This window comes from Terrapene carolina, unplaced genomic scaffold (assembly GCF_002925995.2).
Source record: "Terrapene carolina triunguis isolate 2854851 unplaced genomic scaffold, T_m_triunguis-2.0 Scaffold58, whole genome shotgun sequence".
Classification (NCBI taxonomy): domain Eukaryota; kingdom Metazoa; phylum Chordata; order Testudines; family Emydidae; genus Terrapene; species Terrapene triunguis.
The window spans coordinates 99,003,346-99,022,976 of NW_020664409.1; the positions used below are offsets into that span (position 1 = coordinate 99,003,346).

At 47.7% G+C, this 19,631-nt stretch overlaps 1 protein-coding gene across 1 annotated transcript in view; it reads right to left on the minus strand.

The window, feature by feature from the left end:
- The window catches only part of KCNQ3 (potassium voltage-gated channel subfamily Q member 3), a 247,554-nt gene extending 229,476 nt beyond the window's left edge, over positions 1-18,078 (minus strand). Inside the window, exon 1 of the mRNA XM_026659953.2 lies at positions 17,692-18,078. Within this exon, the coding sequence (XP_026515738.1) occupies positions 17,692-18,020 (329 nt within the window). The 5' untranslated portion in view covers positions 18,021-18,078. The remainder of the gene's footprint in view (positions 1-17,691) is intronic.
- Positions 18,079-19,631: the final 1,553 nt, after the last annotated feature.

Sequence of the window (19,631 nt, forward strand, 5' to 3'; positions counted from 1 at the left end):
TGCAGTGAGGATGTCTGGCCTGCCTAGAGCTGACACAGAATGGTGAATCACCAATGGGCCTCTGTCACAGCATCCAGTGGCCATATCTGATTTCTGTGATAGCTTCATTGCATGCAGGTGGAAGCAACCCTGTAGCAAAAAAAAAAACAAAACAAAACAAAAAAAAACACGAATGAAATAAATTAGAGGGGAAAAGCCCATATACCATGATATGGTGTAATTAGCAACAGCCGTTTCCTCTTTTTATATGGAACGGTAAAAAAGCTTGACAATGATTCATGCTATGGATCTTTAATTCAGAGGGGCTTTCCCTCTCGAGCATGTTAACATGGATCATTATTGGTCAGAGTTAATTTGTTAAGGCACGGGATGAGAAATTTGGGCTCGCATGTAGCTCTGATCAACACAAGCAGGGCCTGAATGTTAGAGAGGAAAAAGTGATGATTTTCTGAGAAAGCGCCATGGAAAATGGAGTTTAGAAGGAAAATATGACATGCTACATGACATGTAGATAGGGTGAAATCCTGACTCATTAAAGGCAATGGCAGTTTTGCTATTGACTTCAACGGGGCCAGGATTTCACCCACAGAGTATAATAGTAACTGCACCTAAGTTAAATATCCCTGTATAAAGCTCTTGGAGCCTTTATCAACATTAAGGCCACAATCCTATCAATTGTTTCACCTGGACAGTCTGCTGCACCTGCGTGGCGCCCCACTGAAGTCAAAGGGGCTCTGCATAGGAAAGGAAACCAGCAAATATCTGATGTCTTGATTCTAGTAAAGCATTTGATACTGTGTCTCATGAAATCCTACTCATAAAATGAATGCAGGTCATCTTGAATATGAACACTGTTTTATGACCAAAAAAACTGGCTTCAGAATTATAAACAGAATAATAGTAAATGGTAACATATCAGATATAGGGCTGGTACCTAGTAAAGTGCTGCAGGGATTTGTGTGAAGTCCAGTCTTATTAAATACTTCATTAATGATCTATACAGGAAGCAAACTGCACAGTGATGAGATTAGCAGATGATACCAAACTGAGAAGAGCTGCAAACACCACTGAAGACAGAAAAAAAAAAAAAAAAAGAAGAACCTTCAGAGACTAGAAACATGACCAGAAAATAACAGTGAGATTCAACTTCACCAATGCATGCTGATAATCTGTAGGAAAGTAATCCTAACTACATCAACTCAACAGTAGGCAGCAACCTAGAAAACAGTGACACCAAAAAAACCCGAAAGGGTAACAAGTATGAGTTTATAATATGATGTGACAACATAAATTATGGAGACCATTTTGGACAACACCTGCAGAGGAATCATGCAACAGCCCCTGGAATATTGCATAGAAACATATGGACAAACTGGAGGAAGTTCAGAGAAGAGCAGCAGAAACAGTTAGGAAATTGGTGGGGCTGACTTTTGCAGGAAGAGAGACTCATCCTGGGAGGTGTGGAAGTCAGATGCTCAGCACCTCCCAGGATCAAACTCTGGCAGCATTAAGTTTGTGTCGCTTGGCTAAATTACAACAACTAAAGAGAATCTATTTGATAAATATTGGAAAGGTTGCAGCACCAAGGAGGCCAAGCAATTATACTGGGGGGTATAATTAGTAGAGATGTTTGGGAAAGCAAGGACCACAAGCAGGCCATGGAGCAGCTATTCATGGGGAGGACCCCAAAAGCGGAAGGTGGTGGAAGGATGGAGAAGGGGAGCCTCCCTTCCCTTAGTAGCATTCAGGAGGGTGAGGGAAGAGGCAGAGTAATGGAGCCTCCATACCGCTGAGGAGTCTGGGGAGTATATAATATAATAGAGCTCTCCCCCCTTGCAGCAGCAGTGAGGAGGATGGGGGAGCTGTGAGTACTGAAATTCTCCCGACTCTACACAGTCAGGAAGCTCTGTGGTGGGCAGCAGGAAGAGAGATAAAGCTCCTTCCTCCTCCCAATGGCCTTCACATTTGTCAGACTAGCCAGAGGCAGATACAAATGATGGAGGGTCCAAGAGACAACCCCCTCCAATAAGTGGTGGAAGTCATGGATGTCACTAGTGGAGCCCAACTCCTCCACTTTCCAATCAGCCTCTGGCTAGTAGGCGCAGGCCTCTAGCGCCCGGTAAATTCTTCAAACCCTAGTTTATTGTACAGTATGTGGCAATCACATGCATGCATGTGGCGATCACATCATATCACACCAGGCTGTTGGATACATTCTCCCTCCACATGTGAAGACAAATGCCCCATCTATGACTATGAAAATCTATGTGCTGTTTATACAGAGCTAAAGCCCTCTGCTACTAGACCAGCGTTTCTCAAATGCGGCCACCCGGGGCTTTTCTTGCAGCCACAGCCTCCTGGACTATGATGGGAGGAAGAGGGGGGATAAAGTAGCGGCCCCTCCCTGTTGCTCCTGGATGCACCACCTTGGTGTTGGTTGCTGGGGCCACCAGCCCAGGTGTTGGGCCCTGCCCCCCTCTGGAGACACCTGGAGGAGCAGGCTGCTGGTACGTTCCTCACCTTCTCAGGGGCAGTGGGGCTCAAGCTTCGGGCTTCAATTCTGGGGTGGAGGGGCGGCAGGCTCTGCTGTGGGGCTTTGGGCTCCAACCCCAGGCCCCATCCCCTGGCCACGGGGCTTCGGGCTCTGGCTGTGGGGCTTCAGGCTCCAGCCCCCTGCTGGCTCCCTGCCCCACCCCCATTGTCCCTGGCCCCGCTGCCTCCCCCACCCCCATCCAGGGCTTAATTTGTCTCCAGGCATGCCAAGGCTGAGTAAATCTTCTGTGAAAAGTGATACTTGTATGTTTGCTGTGAAAAGTGATATTAACAAACATACAAATATCACTTTTCACAGCAGACTTACTAGCTAGCAATAAATACATTGCAATGATTTGGACGTGTACATGTCCATATTTATTTGTTTTTCCTAAAGCTAATTAAGTATTTTAGGAAAAAGTGAGAGAGCGGCTGCCAGCAAGAGTTGGTGGCCGCACTCCGAGGCCACCAAAAAAATTATCCTGAGAACCCCGGCACTAGACTCACCATAGCAGAGCCAGGCTTCTTTTCATCACCTGGGGAAAGTTATTCCCTTTCAGACCCATGCACTGAACCAATTAAGATACCTCCATTTTCCTCTGTCTGCACCTCGGCATCTTTGGCCGTGCCCGGTTTGTAAACTCCTTCATCTCCACCCCCTGTCCTCCTTTCACACAGCCATGCTCTCAGAGAAAGACCTTCAGATGGAAGATGTGCCTTTGTACTAGTGATGAGCCCTTTTCCTGTTAGCACAGGCAAGCGTGGTCAGTAAACGACATTCAAACAAAGAAAGACTGAGAGAAATAACTCTTGGAATGAACAAACACCATTTCAGCATTTGGCACATTATTCTTCTCCACTTACTCAAACACTTTTATGACCCTGACAAGGAGAAATATTATCACCACAACCACTACACTTGCAGAAATTATTGGGCGAGGTCTTTTTTGCCAGTGATTTGATCACAATGGTCCCTTCCAGCATTAAAAAAACCACATTTCAAAAACTGTAAAAGGCCTCAGAGTAGCAGCCGTGTTAGTCTGTATCCGCAAAAAGAACAGGAGTACTTGTGGCACCTTAGAGACTAACAAATTTATTTCGGATACATCCGAAGAAGTGGGTTGTAGCCCACGAAAGCTTATGCTCTAATAAATTTGTTAGTCTCTAAGGTGCCACAAGTACTCCTGTTCTTTTTGTAAAAGGCCTGATTTTCAAAGAAAAAAAGGTAAATGCAGTTTCACAAGCAAAAATGTACTTGCAACTGTGTGCTAATCTGCATGCACAAGTTCTTCAGTTGCATGCACAATTCCAATAACTGTGCAAATAGCCACTGACATGTAGACAAGAAACAGCATGTTCCTAATTTTGAAAACCACACAAACGCTCAGCATTAACATTACTGTTATGCTGAAAGTTGCCAATAGCTACCACAAGGAGTCCTAGAACCAAAGACAATAACAGACCTCATTGAAGCCAGTGGATCCCAACCAACCTAGTTCAAGCTCAACGGAAGGAGCAATGAAGCCCATTTTCATAATGCAATAACGGCAGACAATGGAAGGTGCCACCTGGGGCACTAAACTGCATGGCAAGACCTGAGCAGAGGTACCCAAGTAGATTAACAGGGACTTCCCTGGTTGTAAACACAGGGGCTAGGATATTGGTGTGCAGGCCATGTGTGTTGAGGCTTGTCTACACAGGAAAGCTATGTGTGTGTAAGCTAAGGTGTGACTTTAACCCACTGCCGTGTTACCAGTCCCTGTGTGAACACTTATTCCAGTTTGTATGCCATTCCCAGTTCAATTTACGTTGCTTTAGAAGGAAATTAAACTACACAAAAATGCCACTCTTATTCCAGAAGAGAATGTCCACAGAGGAAGTTATAACTACAGCAGTTTAATTATACCCATAGAATTGTACAATTATAATTGTAGACAAGCTCTTGAAGAAAGCCAGAGAGAAAGGAGTGAGAATGATCCTGAAAGATATCAGAGAACATAGGTGCGACCCACACCCTGCCCCCACTCCATCCTTTCCCCCAAGGCCCCACCCCTACTCTGCCTATTTCCACCCCTCCCCCGAGCTCGCCCCACCCTCGCCCCTCCTCAGTGTCTCCTGCACACTGTGGAACAGCTGATCCGCAGCACGTGGGAGGTGCTGGCGGGGGAGGGGGAGGCACTGATGGGGGGCTGTCAGTGGGTACTAAGCACCCACCAGCACTGGAGCACCCACAGAGTCGGCACCTATATCAGAGACACAGAGCTTCTTTGGCAAAGGACTCGCTGGAGTGATAGACCTAGGGGTTTCTAAACAAGGAAACTGCCAGTTGTTGTTTATTCCCACTATTACTCCTGAGGGCATTCTGCGCCAAAAAAATAAAAATTCTGCACACAATATTTTAAAATTCTGCAAATTTTGTTAAATAAATGTGGAGGCTCCAGCATAGCATTGGGGAGCACAGGCCACAGGCTGCACAGAGGTGGGAGACCACAGTGCAGCTCGCCGTCCCCCACTGCAGGACACGGACTCAGCGGTGAGGCTGAACTCAACCCTGACACAGTGCAAGGACCGGGCCTGCCCCAGAAACACCCCAGGGCCCTGCCCCTCTGTGCCAGGTGCACCAGGTGTAGGCAGGCAGGCTCAACCTGGCAGGATCCAAGTGAGGAGGGTCTTAGTGTGGGGGGATCCAGGTGTGGGTTGAGAGGATTCTGTGTGGGGCAATCTGAGTGCGGGTGGCTCAGTGGGGGATCCGGGTGCAGGGGGGGATTTGGATGCACGGGGGCTTTTGGAGGGGGGTTCTGGGTGCAACAGTAATGGGACTCTGCAGATGGGTCCAGGTGAAGGTGATTGGGGCTCAATGGGGGGGGGTCTGGGTGTGGGGGGCTCAGTGGGGGGTCCAGATGCTGGGGGAGTGGAGCTCAGTGGAGTGGGGATCCAGGTGCAGCTGATTGGGGCTCAGTGAGGTGGGGATCCGGGTGCGGGTGGCTCATCGGGGTGGTTCAGATGCAGGGGGAGCTGGGCTCATCGGGGGGTTCTGAATGCAGGGGGGTGAGGCTCGGCGGGAGAGTCTGGGTATGAGGCGGTCTGAATACATGGGGGTTGGGTGGAAACAAGACTTTATGTATACTCTTTGTAAATAAACAAGATTTCACCGAAGAATATACCTGACTTGTACTATCAATTTCTAATTCTAATGGAGCAAAATTATTCATGATATTTAAGTCCAAAGTAGACTGTAAAGAGTTACAAAGGGATCTCACAAAACTGGGTGACTGGTCAACAAAATGGCAGATGAAGTTCAGTGTTGACAAGTACAAAGTAATGCACATTGGAAAAAATAATCCCTACTATACATACAAAATGATGGGTCTAAATTAGCTGTTACCTCTCAAGAAAGAGATCTTGGAGTCATGACGGATAGTTTTCTAAAAACATCTACTGAATGTGCAGCAGCAGTCAAAAAAGCAAACAGGGTATTAGGAAAGGGATAGATAATAAGATAGAAAATATCAGAATGCTATTATATAAATCCACGGTACACCCATACTTTGAATGCTGCGTGCAGTTCTGATCGCCCCATCTCAAAAAAAGCTATATTAGAACTGGAAAGAGTACTGGGAAGAGCAACATAAATTATTAGGAGTATAAAACAGCTTCCATACAAGGAGAGATTAAAAAGACTGGGATTGTTCAGCTAAGAAAAGACTAAATGGGGGTATGATAGTCTATAAAATCATGAATGGGGTGGAGGAAGGGAATAGAGAGCTGTTATTTACCCCTCACATAACACAAGAACTAGGAGTCACTCAATGAAATAGACAGCAAGTTTAAAACAAACAGAAGGAGGTACTTCTTCACACAACACACAGTCAACCTGTGGAACTTGTTGCCATGGGATGTTGTGAAGCCAAAAGTATAACTGGGTTTGAAAAAGACTTATCTAACTTCCTAAAGGATAGATCCATCAATGGCTACTAGCCAAGATGATCAGAGATGCAAGCCCATGCTCTGAATGTCCCTAAGCCTCTGACTGCCAGAAGCTGAGATTGGATGACAGGGGATGAATCACTGAAAATTGCACTGTTCCATTCATTCCATTACAAGCATTTAGCATTGGCCACTGTCAGAAGGCAGGATATTGACTAGATGGACCATTGGTATGCACCTAGTATGGCCATTCTTATGTTCTTATGCACTAAATATTGGCTAACTGCTCAGGCCAAAAGGTGCCACAACATTCTGTCAAAGTTTGCATTAAAATTCTTTTGCTATTGGACTCAAACTACATTGAACCCAATTAGTTGCTCTGTTCACACTGATTTTGACAGGCTACTCACATGCCTAAAATTAAGCACATGCTTAAGTACTGTGCTGGATTAAGGCCAGAGTAGGTAACTCACAAACACGTCCAGTCCCGATGTTCCTTCAAAGGTAGCCATTGCCAAAGTAGGTCAATTTGAGCCTAAAAATATTTTTCCCAGGCACAAATGGATAAGCCTACGAAAGATCATTTTAAAATGAGAAAGAAGCCAGCACATATTTAGTGGTTCTTGGACTATATTCTCTATAAAGCTATTCGTATTTAAGTTATCCCTTTTAATACTGTATGTGCCAGAAGCAATTGAAGTAGCAATGCTTCCATGCCTTCATAATCTCTGTAAAGTGCTATGCAAAACAGTATATAGCACTGTTAACTAAAGAACAAACACTATTATTTATTTATAAGTGTTTCTACAAAGCATATCATTATAGTATCTGACCATCCCCAGCAGTGTACCTATCTCTCTAAGATCCTGACCTATTTCATTTCAGACCAGGACACAAAGAATTTTTCCAAACACTCAACCCTCTGATTAAAAAAAAAATCCTTATGGTTGCTAAATTAGATTCAAAATGACTTAAGGCCAAATTGTCCACAGATACGTATATGACACCAAATGGCCTTTATGGGAGCTTTGTACATCCATCCCAGGGCAGAATTAGGCTTCAGCAATATATATACACACACACAATAGGGGTATGTGTGTATATAGATAGATCAGTGATTTTTTTAAAAATCCAACTATTAGTAAAAAGTGAAACCAGACTATAATACACAGCCTCTAACTCTCTATTTTTGTGTTGGATTTGTTTTTAATGTTATGCTAGAATTCACAGATCCATCTGTAAACAAGTGAAGCAGGTGGAAAAATCCTGCTAATTTCTAGAAACTTTCTGTAGGTTCAGTTACAGAGAAAACACACATATGCAGGGGATGAGAGCACCCCACACCCACCTAACCAAGGCTGCTGCACCCATGAAAATTCAGGTCTCATTACAAACCAGAAGAATCCAATGATAGTCTGAGCAGCACAACAAAATCTTGATGCTCATTTCACCATTAGGGTTACCACCTGTCCGGGTTTTACTGGACAGTCCGGTTTTTGGCTTCTGTGTCCAGGTCCCATTTAGGGTTGCCAGGTGCCCGGTTTTCGATCGGAAAGTCCAGTTGAAAAGGGGATCTGGCAATCCTAAATGGCACCTGAACCAAAAGGCCAGCTACTACAGGGTGGGGGGAGGTGCCAGGTCTTTAACCCACACCAGCTCCTGCTCAGCTGGGGCCGCCTCCTACTTGCAGGCAGGCTCCTTGAGACAATTCAGCAGGTGACAAGAGTGAGAAGCTAGTGTCGGGGGTGGAACCTTAGGGAGAAGAGGTGGAGAGGGGGCAGAGCCTGGGGGAAGAGGCAGGATGGGGTGGGACCTTGGGGGAAGAGGTGGGGCAGGGGTGGAGCCTTGGGGTCCAGCTAGCAGCAATTGTAAAGGTGGGAACTATTCACCATAGCTCAAGTCTCACCAATGGATTCTAGAATACAATCCCAGGATACAGGCTGTTATATAAACCTTAAACTGTTGTGCAGTAGATGAGGCAGTTTGCTGTGCTGTACTATGGGGTAGTAACTCATTCCTTAGGGATACCTAGCACCGCTGGCCCTCTGCATCTCTGTCAGGGCAGTGGAAGCATCTGTTCCTGACCTTAGGCTGGGGGACCTGGGCCCGCTATCTCCACCAAGTCCCAGCCCAGGACCCTGTGTGAAGCAACACCAACAGGGTCCTCCCCACAGCAAGCCTAAGTCCACTGCCATGGGCTATTTCCTACTTATAGGTCCCTTCAGCTGGGACATGGCCCCTCTGTCCAACAGTCACTCATCAACAAAAAAGAGTCCATATGAACAGGGCCCTGCAGTAACTGCTGGTTCCCAAAGAGGGTGGTGGTTGGAGATAGCTCTTTCTGTGGGCCTTGCTCACTCTGTGGTCCCCTCTCAGCTCCTCTCCAGCTCCCTCTCTCCAGCAGTCTGTCCACCACCCTCTGCCCGGGTTGCTGAGATCCCATTGAAGCCACTCCACCAGTCGGAGCATGTGCGGAAGGTCCAGAGGTGTGGAGCTACCTGGGCCCAGTATTGCCTTTTAACCCTTTCAGGCTCAGTGTGGGGTTTGTATATCCCATCACCTCACCATCTGATTGAGAGGCTGCAGGTCATAGCTTACGTAGCACATAATAGTGTGGCTATGGTCAATAAAACTTCATTGACATTAGTGGGAGGGTAAATTTTTCAAACGTTAGGCTCCTAAGTGCCTAAGCGCCTTTTTGAAAATGGGACCTAGGCACTTTTGTAAATGTTACCAATAGTCTTATTACTATGAGTCCTCCTAGGGCTCGGCTTTCTTTTCTCATTCATGTCAATGACATACCAGCTTTCTATAGCCAAAGACTGAACCGTAACAATGCCTGCTTACGGCAACCAGAACACGGTTGAACCTTATTAATCCACAAACAAAACCCTGGCTGTCTCCACAGGTCTCAGCAGAGATGTATTAGCAGAGGTATGTGGTGAGGTCTCCAATTACCGAGACTTCATTATTTTTACAAAGTATACTACAGAATATTTATTGGTGCATTATGAAGTATTAGCATAAATAATTAAAACTGGACTAGAATTGTCAAAATAAGCAAGTAAAGAGCATTCACTAATGGAACAACCCTGCTTTTTAATTATGCTGATTCACTTGGAGGCAAATCCAAGCTGATTAGCTGGGCCTAGCGCTAGGCAAATGAGCAGGAATAAGGGTTTCTTCCCACACTCCCACCCCAGTGCAGCTACAAAGCCGCCCCAAGGAGGCTACTGCAGCCTCATGGCTAAACACCCAAAAGCCCTGAGGTGGCAGGGGAAAGAATGGGAAGATCCATGCAATTGCAGAACCTCAAGCCACACCCCAGCCTGCCCAGTCCCGCATGCTGCCACTCCAGGGCTGCCCCCCAAACAGTTGATCTCCATGTTGAGCACATCTGCACCCAGCCCCTCCCATTGCACAGCAGAACCACACCAGTTCTGTTGCTTGGAGAGGTTCCATGTACTCACCCATCCCCTTAGGCACAAATCCCATCAAACTCAGTGACAAAACTAGCATTGACTTTGTGGAGTACAGGGTCAGCCACTTGTCCGCTAAAGGGCCGATCCTGCAATGCTTTACTCAGATGAGTCATCCTTTGCTTTCAGGACCTTCCACTGAAGATCAAATGCAGCTTGAAATCTGTCTTGCTAGCTCTCACAATATGTATTATTTTTCTTAAACCCGCAGCTCCTGGAGTCATGTGATCAGCTGAGAGTCTCAACTTTCTTTTTTAAGTAAGTTTCAATCATAGTTGCCAAGAAAAACTTGAAAATGGGACCCAAAAGCAAATAAAAAGAACCCAGAATGCACTATTTAAAAAAACAAACATGATTTTGTGGGCCTGAATCTTGCTTTATATATATTTGGTTTGGGTTGGCAATACAGAATCTGTAATTTCTTTAAGGCAGATGACTGGGTTCCTGGAGTTTTTACAATATTCAATACTGCATCTAATTAAATAGTGATTTAAATGAGTACAAGGCATTGCAGCCTAATTTGGGGTTTTGTTGGGTTTTACAATTATCTGCGTTTATTGATTTTAATAATGTAAAAACAAAAACAAAACAATTTTTTTTTTTGTTTTTAGGTAGGAGCCTTGAGTACATGATTAACGCAAAGCTGTGGACAGACATTTCAGAATAAGATATTTTTCCCATTTTTAACTCTTGCCTTCTCAATGGCAGAGTTTATACCCATTGATAACTTGGACCTCACACACCTCTGTTGTTTGAAAATGCAGCTGCACATATTCCACTAGTGGATTGTTTCCCCGCTTTGATGAGCAATATCTACTGGCTGATCAGAGTTGTAGCAAACTTGCATTACACAGTCAGCCTTGGCAGGCAACTGATCCATAGGCCACCAGCACAACCTCAATGGGACCACTATAGTAGGGAGCATTACCACTGGCTTCTGTGGGAGCAGAATTAGGCCAACGTTGAGCTCTTTTGAATAATCCCACCATAAAATACTTTCCCACTAGAACTATTCCATGTAAGCAATTGCTGTAGTTGCCATAGGAATGTTAAAAAATTGCAAATAGGAGGAGCGGTGTCTGGAAGGCACTCTCTCTATTGAGGGATTGGTTGAAAAATTTCCACAAATTTCAATGGAAAATTCAGTTTTCAACTAAACAAAAAATGTTTGCAAAAAGTGTCTAATTTCTGCAGAAAATTTCAACTTTTCAAAAAGAGAGAGACAGAGAGACAGAGAGAGAGTAAATACATACAGCTATAGTGTACTTAAACTTTCAGGAAGCCTTTGATAAGGCCCCTCACCAAAAGCTCTTAAGTAAAGTACACAGTCATGGGATAAGAGGAAAGGTCCTCCTGTCGTGGATCAGTAACTGGTTAAAAGATAGGAAACGAAGAGTAGGAGTAAATGGTGAGTTCTCCACTCTACTCAGTGTAAGTGTGAGTGCACACACATGCACGTGTGCAGAACAAGAGAGGAGATTCACAAGAAAACACACACAGGTAATAACATCTGTTTCTGTGACTCACAGTTCCCTGTGAAGACTGCAAATCAATGTTCCTCATCAAGAAATATTCCCCTCACTGCCTTGGGAAGTCTCATTGACCAACTTCATTAGAACTAGAACTGTAATAAACATTACAGACCTGCTCCATAGCCCCTTGAAGGTAATGTAAGCCTTTCTATGGATTTCATTGAACTTTAGATCAGGCTTTATCAGTACTATTTCCGGTAGTAAGCAAGCGCTGGGCCTTTAAGTTGTTCATTGGCCATAGGTTTGCACATATTGCAATTTCCTTTTTAATTTTAAATCTTTTCTTGGATTGTGAGGCTACCCAAAGGATCTAGTCCACTTTACTGACTGAGCAGTAACATTTCACTAAAATACATAGTTTTTTTTAAATGATAAAAAACACAACAAATAGGCACTTGTTGAAATGTTTTGGATCCTATCACCCACCCACACACCCCTAATAAAAAGTAAACAACTATTTGCGTCTCTGGCGAGGTTCAATCTGAGACGTTCCAGGGCAGTTCTACTTTCATGGCAGAGCTGTAAATCCAACACAGGAGAGACTTACAACAGACATGCTGAAGAGCCCCTTCACTTCAAAGGCTCTATCATGAGCAAACAGAAACCAGATTTTAATCTAGAGCTCTAAATGTTAGCGTTTCCCATGGTATCATTCTTCCTGCTGGTGGAATGATGTTCTCCTCTTTCTGTGAGAAGAGCAAAGCTCTGCATGTCGCTAACAGATTTCCGAACAATCTTTCATTTCTTTAATTTTTAGAGTTTTGCTTTCGTAGGATCTGATCCTATGACATGCTACATAGATTGTAATTTTTTTTGGTTCTGTGTTTGTACAGCGCCTTGCTCAGTGTGGTTCTAGGCATGACTAGGGCTCCAAGAAGATACAGTAATACAAATAATTAAATAATAAGTAAGTTCTGAATGCCCACAGAATTCTATCGCACTCAGCGTCACACAAGGTTAGGCCCATACGGAACAATAATATAATAGGGCCGAATTCTCGTGCACTGGAAGAGATGGGGGAGGAGTGGGCAGGATCCAGACAACGCACTCCCATGGGTGGTAGCAACCTGGGGAGCAACCAGGGCATCCACCAATGTGCCAAGTCTCAAGAGTGTGCTTTGCTGTGTTAGGAACATGGCCATGCCCCCTCCCATTACACATGCACTGCTTTCAGCAGCAGACTCCAGATGGAAGAGCACTCTGCCTCTTTTTAAAGGAGGAGCAAGTTGTGGAACAGAGTCCATTCCCCTTAGGCCCTCCTGAGCCACAATACCCTGCCCTGGGATCACCTTCAAAACCAACCCCACTCTACTCCCACCATGCCCCTGTGGGGTTCGTAGGCACAGAAAGGGTTTTGCCCTCAATGTGTTTGGGTTCCTAAGTAAGGGCCCAATCCAATTCCCACTGAAGTCAATGAGTGTAGGATTTGTAGCCTGATCTATCGATTCTGTCTTAATTATACTGATTACTTAAGAATCCCCAGTTATCACTTTGAGGGTTGTCAGGTCCTTGTCCCAACATCAGGCCCGCTATTATTCAAATGATATATAGCTGGGAACCCTGATATGCACAGCTGCAACACTCACACTATAGGAACTCTTCTATATTCACAAATAGTTTAACACAGTCACAAACACTCTAACTCAGTAAGGTAAATAGAGAGGCTACAGAACGTACATCTTGCCATCAGTATACTCGCACCATCCCTTGCAAGACAACCAGAAAGGTTAGCCATTATCTTCCTCGTCGCCATTACCTTCTGCCACATCACCAGTGGCCATCATTCTGGCACCTCCCAAGGGCTACATCTCTCTCCCCTATTGCCCACAGGCTGGGATGCAACTTTGATAATATGTTACGCTAACATATCTGCCATATATATAATGTACATTCAGTAGTGGTTTTTCCTCTTTTCCTTGTCCGTATTTCCTCATCCTACTAATGCGGAGGAGTCCTTCTTCTATAGGTTAGTACACTGATACCATTTCAGCTCGTGATCGTACCTGTCTCCCCCTGCTTAAGCGGATTTGTGGTTATTACTTCCCATGTTCCTTGCGGTAGCACTTACAGGAACATTCTACCTCCTACTGGTGAGCAAGCTCTTCTTAGGCCTAACCCCCCACTTCGAACTAAGGTACGCAAATTCAGCTACGTTAATAACGTAGCTGAATTCGAAGTACCTTAGTTCGAACTTACCGCGGGTCCAGACGCGGCAGGCAGGCTCCCTCGTCGATGCCGCGTACTCCTCTCGCCGAGCTGGAGTACCGGCGTCGACGGCGAGCACTTCCGGGATCGATCCGGGATTGATTTATCGCGTCTAGACAAGACGCGATAAATCGATCCCAGAAGATCGATTGCTTACGGCCGGACCAGGAAGTAAGTGTAGACCTGCCCTTAGCTCCCAAAATCTAAAGGTAACCGCTAATCTATGCCAAGGGTTACAGCCGACTTAACCACCTTAAGCTAACTGATGCTTCAGCTAATATCTTACAGGATACTGGCCTGTAGGTTTCATGCATTACGGCTGAATATACCAAAAGCAGCTAAATATAGTGAAGGCAAGGCAATGATATAGTAAAGGCAAGCTAGCCCTGTGGGCTACAAATTGAGCCATAAAAAGGTGCTCACCAAAACAACTTGAGTAACTTGTGACAAATGCAAGGCTATGAAACTATAAAAAGCTATTTTATTTACTTTAGGAATAAGAGACCCTGGAAGTCTTCTTTAGTTAACATGGGGACTGATCCTGCTCCCATTCAGGTCAAGGGCCATGGGTAATCAGGTCCCAGTCCTGAAAGCTGCTGAGTTTCCACCTCACAGAAAGTGCTCAGACCCTCAGTCCTTAAACATGTAAAATTCCCATTGAAATGAACAAACCAGATCCTGAGAAATGTTGAGCATCCGTTATTCATGGAAGGGACTGTAGTCATATCAGCATTTGGCCCCATCATGTGTGTCTGGTAACTGGTAGATGCTATTCTTATATGGAGCTCATCCCCATGGTGTCTGAGCACCTAACAAGTTATTTTGGATACCTCTTCCAATATAGGAACTGTTTGCACAAGTAATACATAATAAGTGTGTATCACAGGCTCAAAAGATGTCAGATGCTTTTCAAATACATAAGACACATTCCTGCCCACAAAAGCTTCCAGTGTACAAAGAAACAAAGAGCAAATGATGTATGGAGGAAAAGGATATGACATACAAAGTGATCAGAGTGATGGCTGGCACAAGGGTTAGTTTTACGGGGGAGGGGAGTCTTGTAGGAGAAGGGGCTCAGAGATTTTGTTTGATTTTTGAATGCCTACAAAACCGAGTACAGTTACAATGCTGTGAAAACAGGGGTTTAAAGAGTGGTTTAAATGAGGCAGAGTGGAGCACAGACAAATAGATTTTGGAAGTTCATTCCAATCATATAGGATTGCCTAGAACTGAAGTGGGTCGCAACCCCTTTTTAATGGGGTTGCCAGGGCTGGTGTTAGACGTGCAGGGGCTTGGAGATAAAGCCGAAGCTCAAGCCCTGCTGCCCGGGGCCAAAGCTGAATCCTGAGGGCTTCAGCTCTGGGTGGCAGGGCTCAGGTTACAGGCCCCCTGCATGGGGCTGAAGCCCTTGGGCTTTACCCCACCCTCCTTCTCCCCCCCCCCCCAAGGGCAGCATGGCTCAGGTTTCAGTCCACTCTCCCCGGGTTGTGTAGTAATTTTTGTTGTCAGAAGGGGGTCCTGGTGCAGTGAAGTTTGAGAACCCCTGGCCTAGAAGAAGATGGAAGTGATTGTGCGAGAAGGCTGCACGTGGACTTCTCAAGTCTCTTCTCTCAAAAGTCTCTTGTCTTAAAATCAGAAAACAACAAATTAATCAATTATAAAATACAGAGTAAGAGATCCGGGTTGTAACCTCCATCAAAGAGGTCTTCCCAGAGCTAATATATACCTAATGCATTCTATCAGTTGTCATAAGCTTTCCTAAGTCACATACCCAGTTCGAACCAGCTGCCCTACTAGACTGGAAAAATGTCACATTATCTAGAGCTTAGTTTTTCAAGCAGTTCAACCTTGATACTTTAAACAAAGCAAAACGGAAAAACAATGTCCTGTTTCATATGACATACATCATGAAAAGAACAATCTAAGTTAAATGAGTGGGAGGGGAGGTTTAGCAATAAGTCAGTATTATACCACTACGCAAAAACTCATCTCAATAACGAACCTGATCTTGCACTCCTTCCTTAATCAAAACTCCCATGAACTTCAGTGGGAGACTTGTCCAATGGCAGGATCAGAGCCTTAAGCTCAATGGCTCTACTCATGTGAGTAAACACTATTTGTATGATAAGAATTGGTAGGTTCAGGCCACGGATCCACAATTTACACAGACTAGAGGACTTTACTTGTCTCTGATAAAACAACCAACTTCAGCAATAACTCCTCAGTCTTCCTGCACAGAAATTTTGTCCACTATGGTTTACAGCATTTTTTAAAAACAGTGATATCCAATATCCACACTGTTTTGCAACCGCATCTATGCAACATTATAAAACAAATTTATTTTAGTGGGACACTGTCAACTTAAAAATCTAGTTGCAAACAAATTTATTTGTCTATGATACTAATAACATCTTATATTATTTAAAATGCAAGAATTTTAGAAATCCAGCATGCTGGTCAGTCTGCATGTTGTCCTTTTTGCAGTTCTCTCATTTTGGTCAAGTAAAGTCAGTTTCACTTTCAAGCCCTTAGTGATACTATGGTTGGGTTTCATACACTGCAGGTGGATGTTTATTTGTTTTAATGATTTTTTCAAATGTGCAAACATTTCTGTTGGCCTTTGGTTTTTTAAAAGCTTGTTTATAACCACATTTAACATTTTGGGCTAGATTTAAGTGGTCAGTGTCCCTTTAAGCACTTTGATCCATAAATCTATCATAATTACTCTTGTTCCATCTGTTTTCCCCAGCTTTCATAAAATAGTTTTCAACATGTGTATTCAAGAGAATGTATTTATACAAAGACATGAGAAAGCCTTTTAAATAAAACAGCCTCTCGTTTTAGAAATCTTGATGATAGCAAAAAAATAATAATTCAAGGCATATTTTTAGCCCATAATGAGATCTTGGTCATTTTCTCCTTGTTCAGGACAAGTTCCAATGAGCATTATGCCTACCATGATAAAGCAAAATAGTGGCATAATATGCATCTTCTATGAGAAAATCCCAAACCCCTTTCAGGGTTTAGCATTTAAATTTATGTTAACTCACATGTGCATTGGATCCCTCCCCAAATCCCCGCCTCTTCCCCAAGCACGTGGCATCCCCCCCCCCCAGGCTTGCAGCTGTAATGGCAGCACAAGCTTGGGAGGGAGGGGTGGGGGCGCGGCTTCCACTTCCTGGAGCTGGTGAGTAGCTCCGGCACCGGGCGGGCAAGGGGGCTGCTCCCCCAGGAGGGAGACGGGGGGCTCCGGACCCCGGCAGTGGCGGGGGAGAGCGGATCGGGCCATGTAAAGTTTATCGGCTGGAGGGGGGACCCCGGCCGGCTCCTCGCCCCTGTAGGGGGGTAGCGCCAGCATGTCCCGCTGGCTGCTGCAGGCCAGGTAAGAAGCCGAGTCCCTCCCCCCCTGGTCCTGGCATCTCGGCTGAGCCCCCCCGTCTCCCTCCTGGGGGAGCAGCCCCCTTGCCCGCCCGGTGCCGGAGCTCGTCCTCACCAGCTCCAGGGAGTGGAAGCCGCACCACCACCCCCTCCCTCCAGGCTTGCGCCGCCATTACAGCTGCAAGCCTGGGAGGGAGGGGGATGCCGCTCAGACGGGGGGGACTCGGCTTCCTACCTGGCCTGGGGCGGCGGCGGGACATGGCGCGGGGCGGGGATGCTACCCCCCCTACAGGGGCGAGGAGCCGGCCAGGGTCCCCCCCCAATAAACTTTACATGGCCCGAGCCGCTCTCCCCCGCCACTGCCGGGGTCCGGAGCCCCGCGCCTCTCCGGCTCGGCTGCGCTCCAGCGGCTCCTTCCCCGCCGGACGCGCCGCATGTGCCCGGGGCCGCCGGGAGGGTAGTGGCCGCGGCAGGGCTGGGGCGTGCTAATTCCCCCGGCCCCTGCCAAACGGCTTTTGGTTTTGGTTTTTTTGCTCCGCCCCCGTCGGGATAGTTCACCTCTGTGATCTGGTCACCTTACCCTGCCCTGCCCCCGGAATAGAAACAATACACCGCTGGCGAGAACCCCAGCTACTCACACGAAGGCATGATACAGCAGCGCCCACCCTCTGGGTCGCTCCAGGGCGTCATAGATTAAAGTTTGGACCCTCCTGTACTTGGCGTTGTTCCTCTTGACAGGTCTGCTCAGAGGTGTTTTGGCCAAAAGCCCAATCCCTTGCGGATTCCTCTTCCCCCCCTCTTCCTTCCCGGTCCCTTCCAGCAGCAGGGTCCCGTCTTTATCTGCTCCAGCGCCCAAGGCCAAAGAGCCCTGCTCCACATCCCCCGCCGCGAGCCCTACTTTCTTCTCCTCTTGCTCCCCGCCACCAGCGGTCCCCGCAGCTGCTGCCTTCCTGGACTTGAGTCCCATCTTTTTCGCTGGTCCTTACAGGCGCCGCTGGAGGTAAGCAGCAGCAGCTTGCGGAGCCCCAAGGCCATGATCCGAGCTCCCCTCCAAAAAAAAAAGAAAAAGGGAAAAAAAAGAAAAAAAAAAAGACGGGTCGGGGGAGGGAATCGCAGTGCTGTCAGGCCATCATCGCCGGGGCTAAAGCAGAGGCCTGATGGCAGGAGAGCGGTGGGTGGCAGCAGCACCTGGCCCAGCAGGGAGATGTCACCATCGCAGAGTTTATTGACTAGCCTGATGCCAGAGTCCCTTCTCCTCCCCTCCCGCGCTTGCTGGATGCCTGCGAGCCCCCCCCGAGCCTCACGCGAGGGAGGGGCCCATTGTAGGTCCCCAGCAAATAGCAGCGCGCCTCCCCTCTCCCGGTGTGGCTAGTCATTCATTTTGCATTGAGCATGGTGCATCCGTTCAGCACGGCGGAGCCTGCATGCGGCAGGCAGCGGCTGCTGCGTGCTGCGAGCCTGGCAATTTCGCCCATGAGGCGCGCGGGGAGGAGGAGGAGGAGGGGGGGGGGTATTCCCCCAGCCCCACCCTTTGCAAAGCGAGCCCTAAATGCCCAGGCAAAGGCTGGGCTCGGAGCGCTAACAGCGGCTGGGCAGGGAGATCCCTGCGCCCGCTACGGGGAAGACCCCGCTTGGGAGCCGGGGATCCCCCAGCAGCATCAGCCGCCTCCCCCTGCAGCCGTGGGGGGGATTCCGCCCGGGCTGCCCCGCGGGAGGACGCGGCTGCCTGGGCAGGGTCTGGCGCTGCAGCCGCGGGGCTCCCCGCTGCGGCCGGGGCTTGGGGGAGCAGGAAGGCGAGAAGAGGCTGTGAAGGAAGGATGTCGGGAGAGGAGGGGCCGGGGGTGCTGGCTCCCTCCCGCAGATGCTGCTCGGGGGAGGTGGGCGGTGAATCCAGCCCCGCAGCTGCAGCCCTGCGGATCCCCCTGCTCAGGGAGGCGGCTAAGCCAGCAGCGTCCCTAGCGCTACGGGCCCTGACCCGCTTCTGCCCCGTAGCAGCTGCCTGCTGTGAGCCCAGGCCTGGTTCTATCTCTGTATGAGGAGGTGCCTCCCCCCCCCCCCCCCCCCAACCCGGTTCTGTCCCCGTAGGAGGAAGTGCCTCCCCCTGCCAGACCCGGTTCTGTCTCTGTATGAGGAGGTGTCTGCCCCCCCTCCAATCTCGCGCCCGCCCCCCGACCAGACCTGGTTTTGTCTCTGTATGAGGAGATGCCTCCCCCCAGACCAGACCCAGTTCTGTCTCTGTATGAGGAGGTGCCTATCCCCCGCCCCCCCCCCGACCCCGCTCCGTGCCGGTGCCCGGACGCCCCCCCCCCCCCCCAGGCCAGACTGGTTCTGTCCCTGTACAAGGAGGTGCCTCCCCCTGCCAGACCCAGTTCTGTCTCTGTATGAGGAGGTGCCTATCCCCCGTCCCCCCGCCCCAAGCCAGACCCAGTTCTGTCCCTGTATGAGGAGGTGCCTGCCCCGCCCCCCAGACCAGACCTGGTTCTGACTCTGAGGAGGTGCCTGCCCCACCCCAGGCCAGACCTGGTTCTGTCTCTGTATGAGGAGGTGCCTCCCCCTCCCCGCAGATCCAGTCCTGGCC